General features: G+C 32.8%; 1 protein-coding gene across 2 annotated transcripts; it reads right to left on the reverse strand.

Moving 5' to 3' along the window:
- Positions 1 to 11,134: 11,134 nt before the first annotated feature.
- LOC108813538 (sugar transporter ERD6-like 7) lies at positions 11,135 to 14,321 on the reverse strand. Of its 2 annotated transcripts, XM_056986839.1 has the most exons (18): positions 14,176 to 14,321; positions 13,859 to 14,081; positions 13,714 to 13,776; positions 13,548 to 13,637; positions 13,396 to 13,455; positions 13,240 to 13,305; positions 13,108 to 13,173; positions 12,959 to 13,034; positions 12,812 to 12,876; positions 12,639 to 12,731; positions 12,471 to 12,551; positions 12,300 to 12,384; positions 12,177 to 12,220; positions 12,023 to 12,085; positions 11,835 to 11,948; positions 11,702 to 11,761; positions 11,509 to 11,623; positions 11,135 to 11,425 (listed from the first exon to the last, which is right to left on the reverse strand). In XM_056986839.1, exons 2-18 carry the CDS (start codon positions 14,006 to 14,008, stop codon positions 11,310 to 11,312), a joined length of 1,407 nt encoding a protein of 468 aa, XP_056842819.1. In that variant the 5' UTR covers positions 14,009 to 14,081; positions 14,176 to 14,321; the 3' UTR covers positions 11,135 to 11,309. The 2 variants fall into 2 exon arrangements, with proteins under 2 accessions (XP_056842819.1, XP_018441624.2); XM_018586122.2 differs by lacking the exon at positions 14,176 to 14,321 and having other exon boundaries at positions 13,859 to 14,150.
- Positions 14,322 to 15,283: the final 962 nt, after the last annotated feature.

Here is a 15,283-nt window from a genome sequence, read left to right on the forward strand (position 1 = left end):
ATTCTAGTTTCATTTATCTAACCAAGTCTTTCCGAATATGCTTTCTACACCACAACTACATGTCATCTGCACTTACTCATCAAACGGCACAACGTCTTCTTTTCTTTTCTTTTTTTCTTCACGAAATTAGAAACTTATTTACCCTTAAAAAATTCTCCAGTTTTAATTTAATAGTACTAGGGTTATAAACCCGTCCTACGGACGAATACACAAATATATAAATAATTTAAATATATTTAAAATGTTTAATTTATACTTAGATTAAAAATAAACTAATTTTTATATTTTTATCACGTCAAAATTGTCTATTATTTTACAAATCAGATAACAAATCAAAAATAGAATTATTTTTTTAAAGTTTGCTCTAATTTAGTTTCTATATTATTTTTAACATAAACATTTAACTAATAGTTGTAGCTTTAATATAAATTTAATGTTAAATTTGAAATTTGTCTATTATATTTTTGTTTTTTCTTGTTAAATCTCTTATATTAAATTTTTAATAAGTTAATAGAAAAATAAATCTAAATTTTAAGATAATTTTAACATTTTTTTGATTATATATTTGTAGTTTTTTATTTATTTTAATTTTACATACATGAATTTTTGAAAACTTAATTTTTTGGTCAGTTAAAAATTTATGTGGAATTTAAAACATTATATTACATATCAAGTTAAATATTTGATGAAGGATTTTGTCTTTAACTTATTATAGATTCATTTTATTTTGAATGTGTTCATATAGAATTTACAAATATCTTAATTTGATATTTTTAAATATAAAAATATCAGAAAACTATTTAAATAGTTTCAATTTTGAAATCATATGTACTTTCAATTCATATTTTATTTTTATTTGAAATTCTTTTATTTTTAAGATTAATATTTGTTAATTAATTTACGTTTATCTTTCAAACATTTAGTTTATTTAGTAAACAATATGTTGACATTCAATGATTTATAGAGTTAACTTATATATAGTATATGCTATTTGTGGATATTTCAATAGCATATAACATAAATTTTAAAAATGCATCAACTTGTATATAGTATATGTTATTTGTTATTTTCAGTATCATATAACCTAAATTTTAAAATCACTTGTTTTGAATTTACATATTTATAAGTTTTCCAAGTTTTATTTAAAATTATCCTTATTGGTTATATTTATTTCAAAATAATATGTGAACATTCTCAATTATTTATAACATCAACTTATATATATATATATGTGTTATTTGTGAATATTGTCAAAGCATATAACCTAAAATTTGAAATCACATGTTTTCAATCTATATAGTTATAACTGTTTTAAAATCTTGATTTTTTTATTTCTATGTTAAATTTCAATAATATTATAAATATTAAGTTAATTTATATAACGATTTATTTTTGTTAACCTACCTTATCAGACATTGATTTCTATTTCATTTTTTCAAATCTTTCATTATTTATTTAAAAATTATAATTTTTAATTATTTTATGTTAATTTACAAAAAAATAGTTTAACATTAAGTAACTTATATATAATGTTTTTTAAAATTTTTAAGTTTAAATTGTCATATTGATTTATATTTTATTTTAAAATGAACATTTTGGTAATATTAAAATTAATTAGAAATAAAAAATGAAAAAATAATTGGCATATTTTTGGTGAATAAAAATAATACGTGGACATTTTCAGTAATTTATGACATCAACTTATATATATTATTTATTATTTGTGAATATTTTAAATAGCATATAATAAAAATTGAAATTACCTGTTTTAAATTTTTATCATTATAATTGTCAAAAAAATTGCATTTTTTAGTTTTCGAAAATTTATTATATATTCAGTTAATTTTTAGTTTTGTTAGCTTTCCTTATTTGATATTGATTTCCATTTTATTTCGAAACAAACAAATTTTTGGAATATTGACATTTTTAAAAATATTAAACTAAAATAATGATTTATCATATTATGATTAGTTGTTTTAAAATCCTATGTGTCTTCAATCATATTTTTGAATATTTTCAATAGCATATAACCTAAACTTTAAAAATCATGCATTCTAAATTTATATAGTTTTAATTGTTTAGATATCTTGCATTTTTAAGTTAATTATTATATTTTAAAAAAAAAAATTTATGTTAATTTCGAAAATATATTATATATTAAGTTAAATTATATATAATTTTTTGACTTCTGTATTTTACCATATTTAACTTGATTTCACCACATAAATATGTCAATACTACAATAGATGTTTAATATAATATTTCTATTGATTCTATTGTATATTTATTTATTATTTAGTTTTCCTTATATTGTATATTTAACTTTTATTTGTTTTTAGTAATAACATCATGTGTCCTCTTTAAAAAAAAATTCGATGATGTGGACGCTGCCTGGAACCTCAAAAAGTCTATTTTATTTGTAGGAATTGATATAAAATACGTATAAAATAATAACAAAGTCAATTTGATGATGTTTCCCCCAAAGTAAAAACTGATCCGATAAAAGAGATTAAATTCTGTTATATTTCTTTTACATATACGAACTTCTAAAAAAATTTGATTACACATCATCACCATTTTATTTCTCACAGAATAAATATATCGTAGTTTAGTAAAAATGTGACATATCATTTTTATAATGACATATATAATATTAATGATAAATTCTTTATTTTTTAAGATTCCTAAAATGAGATATGACAATTGAGTAGATACCATAAATCATATACATTATTATAGTTAAAATTTTAAAATTATATTATTGCAAGTATAAGAAATTTTTTGCATCAACGTAATAAAGAATTAACAACATTTTTCAAATACAAACTAAGATAATTTTAGCTAGAAATTCAAAACTTTATGAAACAATATCCCAGTCAATCAACTCGATTTATTAAAAGATAATGACTCTTTTAGAAAGAGAAAATTTTTAGCTCTCCATAGAAAAAAACAGTATTCTTATCATTGTAGTCAGTTTTTTCATGTTTGGAGTCTCAGTAGAGTTAATCTAACAATAGCAATATAAATAAAATAGTCTAACTGAAGTTGTATAGTATGAAGAACAATAATTGTGCATTGCGTAAATATATAGTCCATGTTTCACTCAATTATTGAGTTTCTCATATATATATTTATTGGATGTATAAATAATTACTCCATCTATTTTAAAATATAAGATGTTTTAGGCAATATTTAATGTTTCAAACTATAAAATGTTTTTACATTCTTAGATATACTTTGCTAGTCAAGAAGTCAGTTAAGAAAGAAAACAAAAATTGAGGGTTTAAAAAGTTGACTATGCACGGAGAAACCGTAGAAGATGTCTGTAATACATTTGAAACCATTTTGGAAATAAATTATAACAAGAAGCTGGAAGAAATTAGAAAGACAACTAAGAATGGAAGAAAGATGGAGAGAGGTTTCTTTTTCTCGGAAGAAAGGTTTCATTATAACCTCACAGTTATCTTCTACGCTTGTTGCATTTGCAAAAAGTAATGCGGGATTCTTTTTCGATTATTAAAGATAAAACCATTTGCTACATCCCAACCAATCATCCTATAGTTTAATAAAAAAGTTGACGTACCATTTTTATTATGACATATAATGTTGATGATAAAACTTTTGGTTTTTGCTAAGATTTCTAAAATAAAATATAAAAATCAAAATATGTAAATCATATATATTATTATCGTTAAAATTTTTGAATAATATAATTGCGTATACAAGAAAATTTACGCATCAACTTACTATAATGAATTAACTATGTCTTTTAGAACTAAATATATTTTATAAATACAAAACTAAGATAGTTTTAATTAAAAAATCAAAATTTTACGAAATAGTATCTCATCCAATCAACTTTTTTATTAAAAGACAAAATCTCTTTTAAAGAGAGAAACTTTGGCCATGCATACAGAAACTAGTATTTTTATCATTTTAGTCAGCATTTGATGTTTTAGAGTCTCACGAATCTAACAATAGCAACAGAAATGTTTGATACTATGTACATAGTGTATTCGTCGGAATAACCAAATGTTTGATACTATGTACATAGTGTATTCGTATGTCAAAATCGAAGTTAGTTTGATTGAGAAATGAAGGTCCAAGTGGATTGATTATAAAATATAAAATAAAACAAATATAATTTGTCACACATTGAAAATACAAATGAATGTTCACTTGTATATATAATGGAGAATTATAAGAAGGTTTGTAAACCCTGAATATACTATGCTATATTGGATACAGAGATTCTTGGTCCGAGCTGTGGACTTAGAGAATATGGCAAATGATCCAGTTTCATTTTGCCTTTGTTGAATAGTCAACAACAATATACCTCTTTAATTACCACTTATGATAAAATTAATGAGTTGAATTTTGTAAGTACAAAATTAAAACTCTAACGTAAAGTGGGATTGAATTCCAACTAATATATTATCATTAGTTTAGTTCTCTCTTTATGACTCATGACTACTAAGAAACCTATGTATGAGTTATGTTAGCATTGGCTATAAAAGTCAAGTGCTCATTACCTCCTTAGAATATAGATTCAGACATATATATATATATATATATATATATAACTCTCTCCCACTTAGAATACTTATGTAGTATTTTTTTATGTCTGAGAGTACAACACAAAATTAGGTTCGATAGATTATGTTTTCGGTGATCGCAAACAGAAGCAATGCTGCAATTATATCTTAAGGATCTGAGCGCTATAAAACCGTCAAACTATGGGGCGTTTAAAGATTTAAAGAAAGTGATTAACCATCTCGACTCTGCAATTCTTCTTTATTCGTTTGTTTCAGTATTGTGTAATTTTGTTTTTTGTTCTTATTATTTTTATAAATATCAGTTGTTCTCGTTGAAGTGAAAAAAGTTCCTACATATATAGTCCACTTTTGTGGGAAGGATTTACTCTGTGGATTCATCATATATCTTGTAGAAGCTTTGAGAAAGAAAATGTCAATGTTTTCATTGACGAATTTAAAGATACGAAAAAAACTTTAGATTCTTTTTTGACGAGGATAGAGAGATTAAACTGACTATTTTCTCTGAAAACTACACCGAATCAAACTGATTTTGAAAAGGTCGAGAAGATTGTATGAATACATGGCGGATGGCAATCTTTGGTGAATCCCACCTTCTATAAGGTTGAGCAATCCACCATGAGATGTTTGAAGATAGATTTTGGTGATAAATGTGTGTTAGAAAATATTATATTGAAACCAAAAAAAATAAAGAAAAATATTTTTTTATAACTTTTAATGATCAGTGGATCAATCTTTAAACATTAATAATTTTTCATTTTATTTTATATAAAACTTTTTATAAAAGAAATATTATTGAAAATTATTTATGTGCATTGCACAAAAAATCATCTAGTATAATTTATAAAACAAACTTTGACTTGGAGGTAAATGTTTGAGTTCAAGAGTTTTTCTGGTTCTATAGTTTTGAAAAATTATTTATAGAAAATGAGACAAATTTTCAGGTTTAAACCTAAGAACAATTTTATTGGTAGAATTCTCTAAAAGTTCTTAAAAATTCGAAAAGAAATATTTTTTTTTTTTTTTTTTTTGACAACAATAAACTACTCTATCGTGATTCCACCGGTTCAGAAAGCCAAACCGGAGGGATCGAGTCGACATATAACATAGCTGATGGTGAAATCTTTGCCCCATGAGCAAGCTTGTCCGCCATTATGTTTTGCGCCCTTGGGATATGTCGGATCTTGAAATTAGGGAAGAAAGTCTTACTTCTGCGAAATTCCTCCATATGCGTAGTAAATGCTGGCCATTCTTCGGGTGAGGACACCATCTTCACCAATTGAGAACAATCCGTCGCAAAAACCACATCTGAGAACTGCAGGGTCTTCATGCACTCCATTGCCCAAATCAGCGCTTCACATTCTGCGTGTAAAGGAGATAGGCTACGTCGGAGATTCATTGCCCCCATCATCTTGTCCTCTGAGTCTGTCGTTCGGCAATACCACCCCTGTCCCGTAAATACATCTTGTTCCTTCCAAGATCCATCGATATAACATACCCTGGTTGATCCCAAAGTTTGCCAATCGGTAGGTGACTGAACATTTCCATGAGTGTCCTGTATCAATAATTGTGCCTCTGTCCATAGTGTTTCCTCGAGATCCGCTATCCGCAGAATCTCCTGGGGGTTCCCATTCCTATTTGTGTAGATTTTACTATTCCTATTTTTCCAAATATACCACATAATCCAAGGGAAATAGTTTGAGTCCACTTCTTTCGGTAGCCGCCAAAATAAGTAATCTAAACTTGTAAAAACTGATGTTGAGGGAAAAACTCCCGGTGGAGACGGGATCCTTGATAAGGCCCATGTTTGTAGAGCTGGTGGACATTCGAAAAGAACATGATGCACCGTTTCTTCCTCAGCTCCACAAATATTACATCTCAGATCACAATCAATTCCTCGTGTCTTTAAATTTTTGAACACCGGTAAAGTTCCGGATAATATTTGCCAAATAAAGTGCCGCAATTTTGGAGAGCACTTTAATTTCCAGGAGAAAGCCAATAATGGTTTTATATTTGGGCCGAAAGGTGTTGGCCTTGCCTCTCTATCTGGATATATGGTTTCCGTTCGAAATCCCGATTTGACCGAATATTTCCCAGATTCTGTAAACGCCCATCCATATGTATCAGGCCGTTGGTTTCGGCTAAATGCCATACCTCTAATGATCTTTACATCGTCCGGATGTATATATGCATTGAGCAGATTTACATTCCAAGACTTGTCTAGTGGATTGATGAGATCCTCCACCTTTAAAGATGGATTTAAAAATTGAACAGAGTTTTTTTGTTGTGCTGATCTCGGGCGAGGAGCTGGGATCCAGGGATCGTTCCAAACAGAAATCGATTGTCCGGTTCCAACTCTTTTGATTAGCCCTTTTTTAACCAGAGATCTAGCTGAACAGATACTTCTCCACCCATAAGAGGAAGAATAAGATCTGTGTTCATCCAATGGATGAGAGTTACGGAAATACCTTCCTTTAAACACCCTTGAAAATAAACAGTCTGGCTTATCTATCAGTCGCCATAGTTGTTTTGCCAATAAAGCCGTATTGAAATTTTGAAGATCTCTGAAGCTCAACCCACCTTCTTCTTTATGTGTGCACATTTTATCCCATGAAAACCAATGAATACCTTTTTTGTTACCGCTCCCCCCCCACCAGAAATGTGCTGTGGTGCTCGTTATTTTTTTCGTAACCCCCTTCGGAAGTCTAAAACATGACATAACATGTGTTTGCATAGCCGAGGAGACTGATTTAATTAAAACCTCTTTACCACCTCGTGTGAGAAACCGAACTGTCCAACTATTAACCTTCTTATTTACATTTTCATTTAAAAAACCAAAGATCTGAATTTTTGACCCTCCTAGGCTCTCGGGAATGCCCAGATAATTCCCCATACCACCTAAAGTGGTAATACCTAATAAGTCATGAATAACCACTCTATCCTCTGCTGGAACCTTATGGCCAAACTGGATCGATGATTTCACAAAATTAATTTGTTGACCTGATGCCCTCTCATAATCCTTAAGTAACTTAAGAATTACTCCGCACTCCTGCGCTGTCGCTTTACAAAAGAAAAGGCTGTCGTCCGCAAAAAGTAAATGAGAAATTGCCGGGCTAGCCCGGGCTACCTTTAAACCCGTTAACCTCTTTCCCCTCTCCTCCTTTTTAATGTTTGCAATAAGCGCTTCAGTACATAAAATAAAAAGGTACGGTGATAAAGGGTCCCCTTGTCGTAACCCTCGTTCTGGGATTATATGCCCTTTAGGCTGTCCATTTAGTAAGACCTTGTAACTAACTGAGGAAATACATTGCATCATCAGCGCAACCCAGACTTCCGAGAACCCCATTTTTAATAGAATCCGTTGGAGGAAACTCCATTCAACTCGATCATATGCCTTACTCATATCCGTCTTGATTCCTAGAAATTTTCCCTGACATGACTTATTAGTTCGCAGCCCATGAAACATTTCCTGTGCAATGAGAATATTATCTGATATCAACCTCCCAGAGACAAAAGCCGATTGTGTTTCCGAAATCAAATTTGGTAGTATTACTTTGAGCCGCTGGCATAACACCTTAGATATGATCTTATACCCTACGTTACACAAACTGATGGGTCTAAGTTCTGTCATTCTATTCGGTCTCGCTGTCTTTGGAATTAGACAAATATTTGTCAAATTCAATCTACCATCAAAAACCCCAGTTCGCAAAAACTCGTTAACCATACAAACCACATCACCCTTAATTACTGACCAGGATTGTTGATAGAACAATGCTGTCATTCCATCTGGTCCCGGCGCTTTCTCCGGGTGCATCATAAAAAGTGCTGCCCGTACTTCTTCCTCAGTAGCCTTAGCTATCAGTCTATTGTTCTGGTCCTCCGTAACCGAAGTCGGTACTTCCTCCAGAAAACTTTCAATACCTGATGGAGAGGAGGTGCGAAATAAATCATTGAAATAGTTTACAGCCACTCTCTCAATGCCCTCTTCTGAATTGACCCACGTTCCATCCTCCTTATGTAAACCAATTATCCTATTTTGGACTCGTCTTTGTTTTGTCAAGGCATGGTAAAACTCTGTATTCCTATCCCCGCAGGTGCGCCATTTGACTCTACTTTTTTGTTCCCAATATTCCTCCTCGTCTCTATAAGCTTCTTTTAACTTACGAGAAACCTCCAATACCTCTTCATTTGTCTTTGTGAAATCATTTTGAATTTCCTCAAGTGCCTTCTGGAGAGTATTTATTTTCTCCTTCCCATATGGAGGATTGTTCTTTCGCCATACTGAAATCTCATGTCTACACCAGTGAACTCTATCCACAATGCCGACCTTATCATTTACCCTTCTCGATTGCCAACCCCGCGATATTGATTCCATAAGCCCATCTTCTCCTATCCATCTCTTGTCAAACCGGAAGGAACCTCGAAACTTGATGACTTTATCCTCAATCGAAGCCACAATCGGTCTATGGTCCGATCCAAACATGCCCAGATACTCTACTTGGGAATATGGAAACATGTTATGCCAGTCGTTATTTCCAAGAGCTCGGTCCAACCGGCACTTAACATTATGTCCCTTCCTCCTTCCACTCCATGATAAAGTATTCCCAAAACTTGGAAATTCCATTAAACCACAGTTATCTATCATGTTATTAAAATCCAAAAACGTATCTGCGTGTCGTAGAGTACCCCCTTCCTTCTCGTGATTGCCTCTGATCTCATTTAGATCTCCAATAATAAACCATGGGTCAATTCGTGAAATACCAATCCTCGTCAATCTTTCCCAGACTGGTTGCCTTATATTCTGATTGGGCTCCCCATAAACAAAGGATAAGAATATTCTCTTTCCTTTATGTTCCGTTTCTACATCAATGATCCGGTTACTAGATGATATAATATTCACTTTATAACTAGAATCATAAAATAATGCTAAACCACCACTCCTACCTTGAGGATCCACTGTATGAAGATGAGTAAAACCAAAATGAAACTGAAAGGATTGAACAAAATCAAAATTTTGTTTTGTTTCCGACAAAAACATAAACACTGGTTTATGTTTATAATATATTTCCCGCAAATAGCTAATAGTCCAGTGACTCCCGAGACCTTGACAGTTCCAACTTAATATCTTCATTAATTATAAACCTATCAATCACCTACAAAGGAGAGACACACCACTGTAACCATATGTCCTCCATTCCAAAATGGCCATAGCAGAGCTTGTTCTTTCAAGGGAGCTTTATCACGTACACAGAGCCGTAATGAAGATTTAACATTCATATGTAGTTCGTGTAGTCTTCGTGGGCCATAAAGAGCATCCCGAAACCATAAGTAAAAAAGCCCAATGACTTTTCTCACATCTCTGCAAAAACTAATTCCCAATCCGCCAATTCTTATAATTGAATCAGAATATAAACCATTAAAGCCCACTACTTGGCAATGACAGAGCAACATACGAGTATAACCAGTAGAGATATCCCTCTTCTGGTATCTGTTGTTCCTAACTACCATCACAAAAAAACTAAAAGTGACTTTGTTCAAGCGCCAAACCCAACGGTTCAGGTCCTGTTTAAATAGTGCTAACCATATAAAATAAGCAACATAATCCCCTCCATACGACCGAAATCCCGGTGCAGTATGTCCAATTTCACCCATGTTACCACCATGGATCCTCAATGTGAAGTCAACAATATTATTTCCAACTTCTCTCATCCCATGATCACACCAAATAAGCTTCTGAAACTGGATTAATGAGGCCAGCCAGGATACCAAATTTAATAAAACCATCCTAGCACCATTACTATACCACTGTAGCTCCATTACCCAAATGTGAATCAGGTCTCGTGTCTCCCTCTTATCCATACAGAAACCATTTAAAACTCTCAGATTAAAATGTTCCAAAACCATAAAAACAATGTACAGAAAGCTAAGCAGTTCCTCCAAAAAATATTTAACAATGGTACACTGAGCGACATATATCAGAACACGATAATTCCTGTTAACACCTTTATCACACTGATACCAACTCAATAAAGTTTTATTAAATTCCTGTGACCACTCAGTAGTCAGCAAAACAAAGACAGACCCCTGCCTCATCCAAACACTACCAGAAAGAAAAATAAAAGAGCAAGTACTGCCCTCAACACCAGACTTAAAGCTAATATTTTATTTGATAAAATCACTTTAAAATCAATCAACCACTAATTTGATGACAAATGGAAAAAAGAGTTCTGAAAAACCAGAGAATCAATTTTCTCTCTCTTTTCTATTTTATCTGTATTTTTTACATTTTTGATTTTTAGATACTCTATTAGAACTTATCAATGAAACTGGTCTAATGTACCCCAAACTTAGTATTGGTATCTATTAAAAAGAAATATGAAAAAAATAAAAAGGAAAAAAATGAAAAAGAATCAAATAAAAATAAGTAGTTATTATTTTGTCTGTCTTTCTAAATTTGATAAGAAATAAATTTAGTCTATTATTTTGTTAAATGTAAAAGAATGTTAAAAAAATTATAGGTTACAAATATTTTTTTGTAAATTGTGTAAATTGTTATTGGATAAGGAGTAGTGAATGACAAAAGTGTGCATTACGAAAACATAAGAAACTAAAGAAAGATGGATAATCATATCGTTTGGTAAAGAATCTTTAGAAGCTTTCAAGATTGGTACGTAATGTCGCGAGTTAAAAGATAACGTTGCTAAATAAGATAGCGTACTTAGAATTCAAAATCTAGGAGAACAAAAATCTGTTCAACTATGGATTGACCACAGCCTGGATCTCCTCCAATGTCTTCCCCTTGGTTTCAGGCACCACTGCGATGACAAAGACAATGGCCAGTGCGTTGATCACCGCGTAAATGATGAAAGTTCCTGCAAACAATGATGAAAGATTGAAGGAATGCCTTGTCAAATTTTCAGACAAAAGAAAGTGAAGGATGTAATATAGTTTTTACCATAAGAGCTCCAGGACATGAGGAAGTTAAAAGTGTAAGAAACAGCCCAAGCTCCAAACCAGTTTACTAGTGTAGCCATGCCTCCTGCTACTCCTTTTATGTTTATGGGAAATATCTGCGAGTTCCAAGTTTATGTTTGGTAAGTAAGAAAATCATTATCAAGTTTCTTGCTAAGGATATGATTCGTATTTACCTCAGACATGACAACCCATGGCATTGCTCCCATTCCTGCTGAAAACGATGCTATGTACATCTGCACTCACCAATATATTGATCTTAAAACGTATTTGGCTTGGTGAAAAATCACTTTAAACTTGATTACCTACCAGTATACCAGAAACAGCCAGGACTGGCACTGCTTCGTGTGCCATGTCGTGAGCCTTTAGATAGAATGAGACCGCTGTGATCAAACATCCTATCACTAACCCTGTTGCAGAAACCTACCACCCCAACTCTTTCAAGTTAGTTATGTAATCATATACAACTAGATCTTTTCAAGACATTTTTTGCTTACCAGTAGCAATGGCTTTCTTCCGGCTCTGTCAACTATGGGTGCATTAAGCGCAGTGATCACCACCTGGTTGTGAACATAACAATAGAGAGAGAGATTAAGAATATAAGCATTCTATAACAAGGGACTCACATTCGTTAGATAAATAAGATGGAACCTGAAGAATTGCATATATTAACATCCCAAGTCTTGTGGGGAAGCCTGTCACACAAAGATTGGCAAGATTAAGATACAAGTGAAGCTGTATAGTATATAGTCGATGATCTCTATGTTAAGCAACCTGCTTGCTCAAATATAGAGCTTGTGTAGAAACAGATTCCGTTGATTCCTCCAAACTGCTGAAACACCATCAACCCGAATGCTATCTGCTCCAACAAAGCATGCACTTGTGTTACTTACATATGCAACGTGACACAAAATGATTTTGCAAGAACGTTGGTTTTGGTGTTACAAGAACAGATCGTATGTATCTCCTCTGAAACAAATCCAGGGCCTTGGCTTTTGGAAGCCTCTCCAGGGTTTCAATATAATCCTGTCAAAGAATGACAAATATATGTTTTCAGATCAAGAGATGGTTTTCTTGATTCAGAAGAAACAAATATGTAGAGATTAAAGAAACCTGAATCTCTGCTGCCTCCTCAGATACATCAGCCTTCTTCCCACGGAGCTTCCTTAGTGCAGCTTCAAACTCTGTATCACGCCCCATCTTTGCCTATAAACACATTTGTACCATCCATTAAGTTCCCAATAAAGGAATGCTGGAGCTTACCATGGTGCTTCTTAAGCTCTTACCAGCCATCTTGGAGACTCAGGGATACAAAAGAGACCAAGAAAGGAGACAGCACATGGGATTAATCCTGAAGCCAAAGTACCATCTCATATTAACAAATGACTCTGACTTCAAAATGGAGTCATGTTTAGAGTACATAGATTCCTAACCTATTAGTGCTAAGACTCTCCAAGTCACCATTGTGCCTATAATGAAGGAAACAGACACTCCAGTGCAGATCAGAATCTGTGTCGCAAGAAGGCAAACTTTGATCAGAATTCTCCAACAAACAATCAAGGAGACACCACAAAAACTTTACCTGATTTAGTGTGGTTAGAGCCCCTCTAAAGGCTTTAGGTGCAATTTCTGCTATAAAGATTGGTACCTATCATACACAAGAGTGTTACATGTATACATGTATTAAGATGCTTGATAAAATCAAAGAGCTAACCACATAGGAGAATGCTCCCATTCCGTAGCCCGTTGCTAGTCTTCCTAGATCCAGAGCCACCACTCCCTTTGATTAGAACACCACAAAAAAAGAGATACATTAGTCAAAACCATGAGACCAGCATAGGCATTTTCGGTTTGGTATACTGAGTCTTACCTTGGCAAAGAAGATTGCCAGCCACCCGACAACACAAAACGCAGATGAAAGTCTCATGGCCTGGATACAATAAAACCACAAGTAGTAGTAAGTAATCATATATGATCTCACAAAGCTAACTCAGAAGGGATGTTTCATTTTTTTCTGCTGACCCCTTTTCTTCCAATTGAATCAGCTATAGGCCCACTTGTGATAGCTCCAAACATTGCACCAAAAGTCAGCAAAGAGCCAAAGAGTGAAAACTGTAGAAACCGAGGTAAGTGTGTAAGAAAAACTTCAATGGCAATTCATAGTAAATCAAAAAGGATTATGTTTTACCTCTGCTATAGTCAGAGATAGATCATTCCTAATTGCAGCTTGAGCAGGTGAGGAGTATCCAGCCTGCATCAAAACCCATTTTTCAATATAACAACATTCATCAAAAAGAGGCATTAATTCTAGTGACTTTACAATGGATACTTACACAAGAACCAAACGCAAAAGAACCACAAACTGCAACAAATGTGCTCAGATAAACCATCCACGGCTGCTCCTGTTTTGATTCAGCCACATGCTTCTCCACCAATGGTTCCCTGACCTCTCTGCTGCCATCACTTGCGTTTGACATCTTCATGATTCTATATATGTATCTTCCTTGTGGGCTCTTTCGTCTCCACAACTACCTCAAACTTGCAAAAAGACGAACCCTGAAACAAAAGTTGAGATATACAAAAGAGCAAACGAGGATAACAATATGACAACCTTTTCTTTTAGGCAAGAAATCTTTGTGGGATATATTACCAAAGAGATGAAAGCTGGTATCTGTCTTTTTCCTGCATTAAATATTAGTGCAGATTAGTTTTCTAATATAGCTAATGACAATGTTGAATGGGATGAAACAAAATTGAGGTGTAAAAAAAACATCTTCTATAAGATCATGCACATGCTTTTTGGTGAATTCACTTACAAGAAGGTGTACAAATAGAAATATAGAATTGAAAACGGCAAGTGTATTCAGACACATGCTAGTGGTTGTCGTGACGTGGGATTGATAGAGACAGACACGTGATGTCTTTTGGCCTCTTTGTCAAGAACTTGATCTCAGTTTCTGGATCTGTTGCTCTTTATAAAATCACAGAACTCGTTATGAGTACGTAATGGTTACTTTCAGAAAAGATATGTTGTTATAATTTGTAAAAATATTGAAGCAAAAAATAGATTTGAAGAATTCAAGATAACCCCAAAGATGTGAATTTAATGAAACCGTTGATGTGTTATGGCTGGTCAATATATGAAGTTGATCTCATGGACCTCCGCGACTTTCGTGTAAATCACGCAACCAAAAATTTGTAACAGCTGAACGACGGAGCCAAGTCTTTAACGGCTTGAAAGATCCATCCTTGTGAAAGACTTTAGCTGTCATAAAGGCTTTGGATAGGCCTGCAACTTAGGTTTACCGAACCGAGACGGTTTTTCGATTAATTAAAGTTTGTAAAGTTAATTCGAAAAATATTTTATTTCGGTTTGGTTTAGTTTGGTTATCAGTTTTAATTTCAAACCGAAGTTAACTGAATTTGATTATTATTATTTTTAAATGACAATTTGGTTTAAATCGGGTATTTTTGGTTAAATTCGGTTAACTTGGTTCAGTATAAATGAGTATTGGTTAACATCAACAGTATCAGTACAAACTGGTTAATCGTTTGGTATGTTCAAACCGAATCGAACCAGAAACCAAATTGATTTTTAAATCTTATCAAATTATACTGAAATCATAACCGAACATAAACCAAAAACCGAAGATTTTGGTCGGTTAAGTATGCTTGGTTCGGTTGTAAACCGCAGGACTAGTGTTGTCTATGTTTCCTTTGTTTAAGACTTTGGCATACCAAGAACGTAGTCTGATCAT

Source organism: Raphanus sativus, chromosome 6, assembly GCF_000801105.2.
Source record: "Raphanus sativus cultivar WK10039 chromosome 6, ASM80110v3, whole genome shotgun sequence".
NCBI lineage: Eukaryota > Viridiplantae > Streptophyta > Magnoliopsida > Brassicales > Brassicaceae > Raphanus > Raphanus sativus.

Excerpts from the sequence above, each read along its gene's own strand:
- LOC108813538 (XM_056986839.1), bottom strand. The coding sequence starts at position 14,008 with ATGAAGATGTCAAACGCAAGTGATGGCAGCAGAGAGGTCAGGGAACCA. Across the intron at positions 11,949-12,022 it reads GAAGAAAGCCATTGCTACTG|GTTTCTGCAACAGGGTTAGT; the intron begins GTAAGCAAAAAA and ends TTGGGGTGGTAG. Across the intron at positions 11,624-11,701 it reads CATGGGTTGTCATGTCTGAG|ATATTTCCCATAAACATAAA; the intron begins GTAAATACGAAT and ends TGGAACTCGCAG.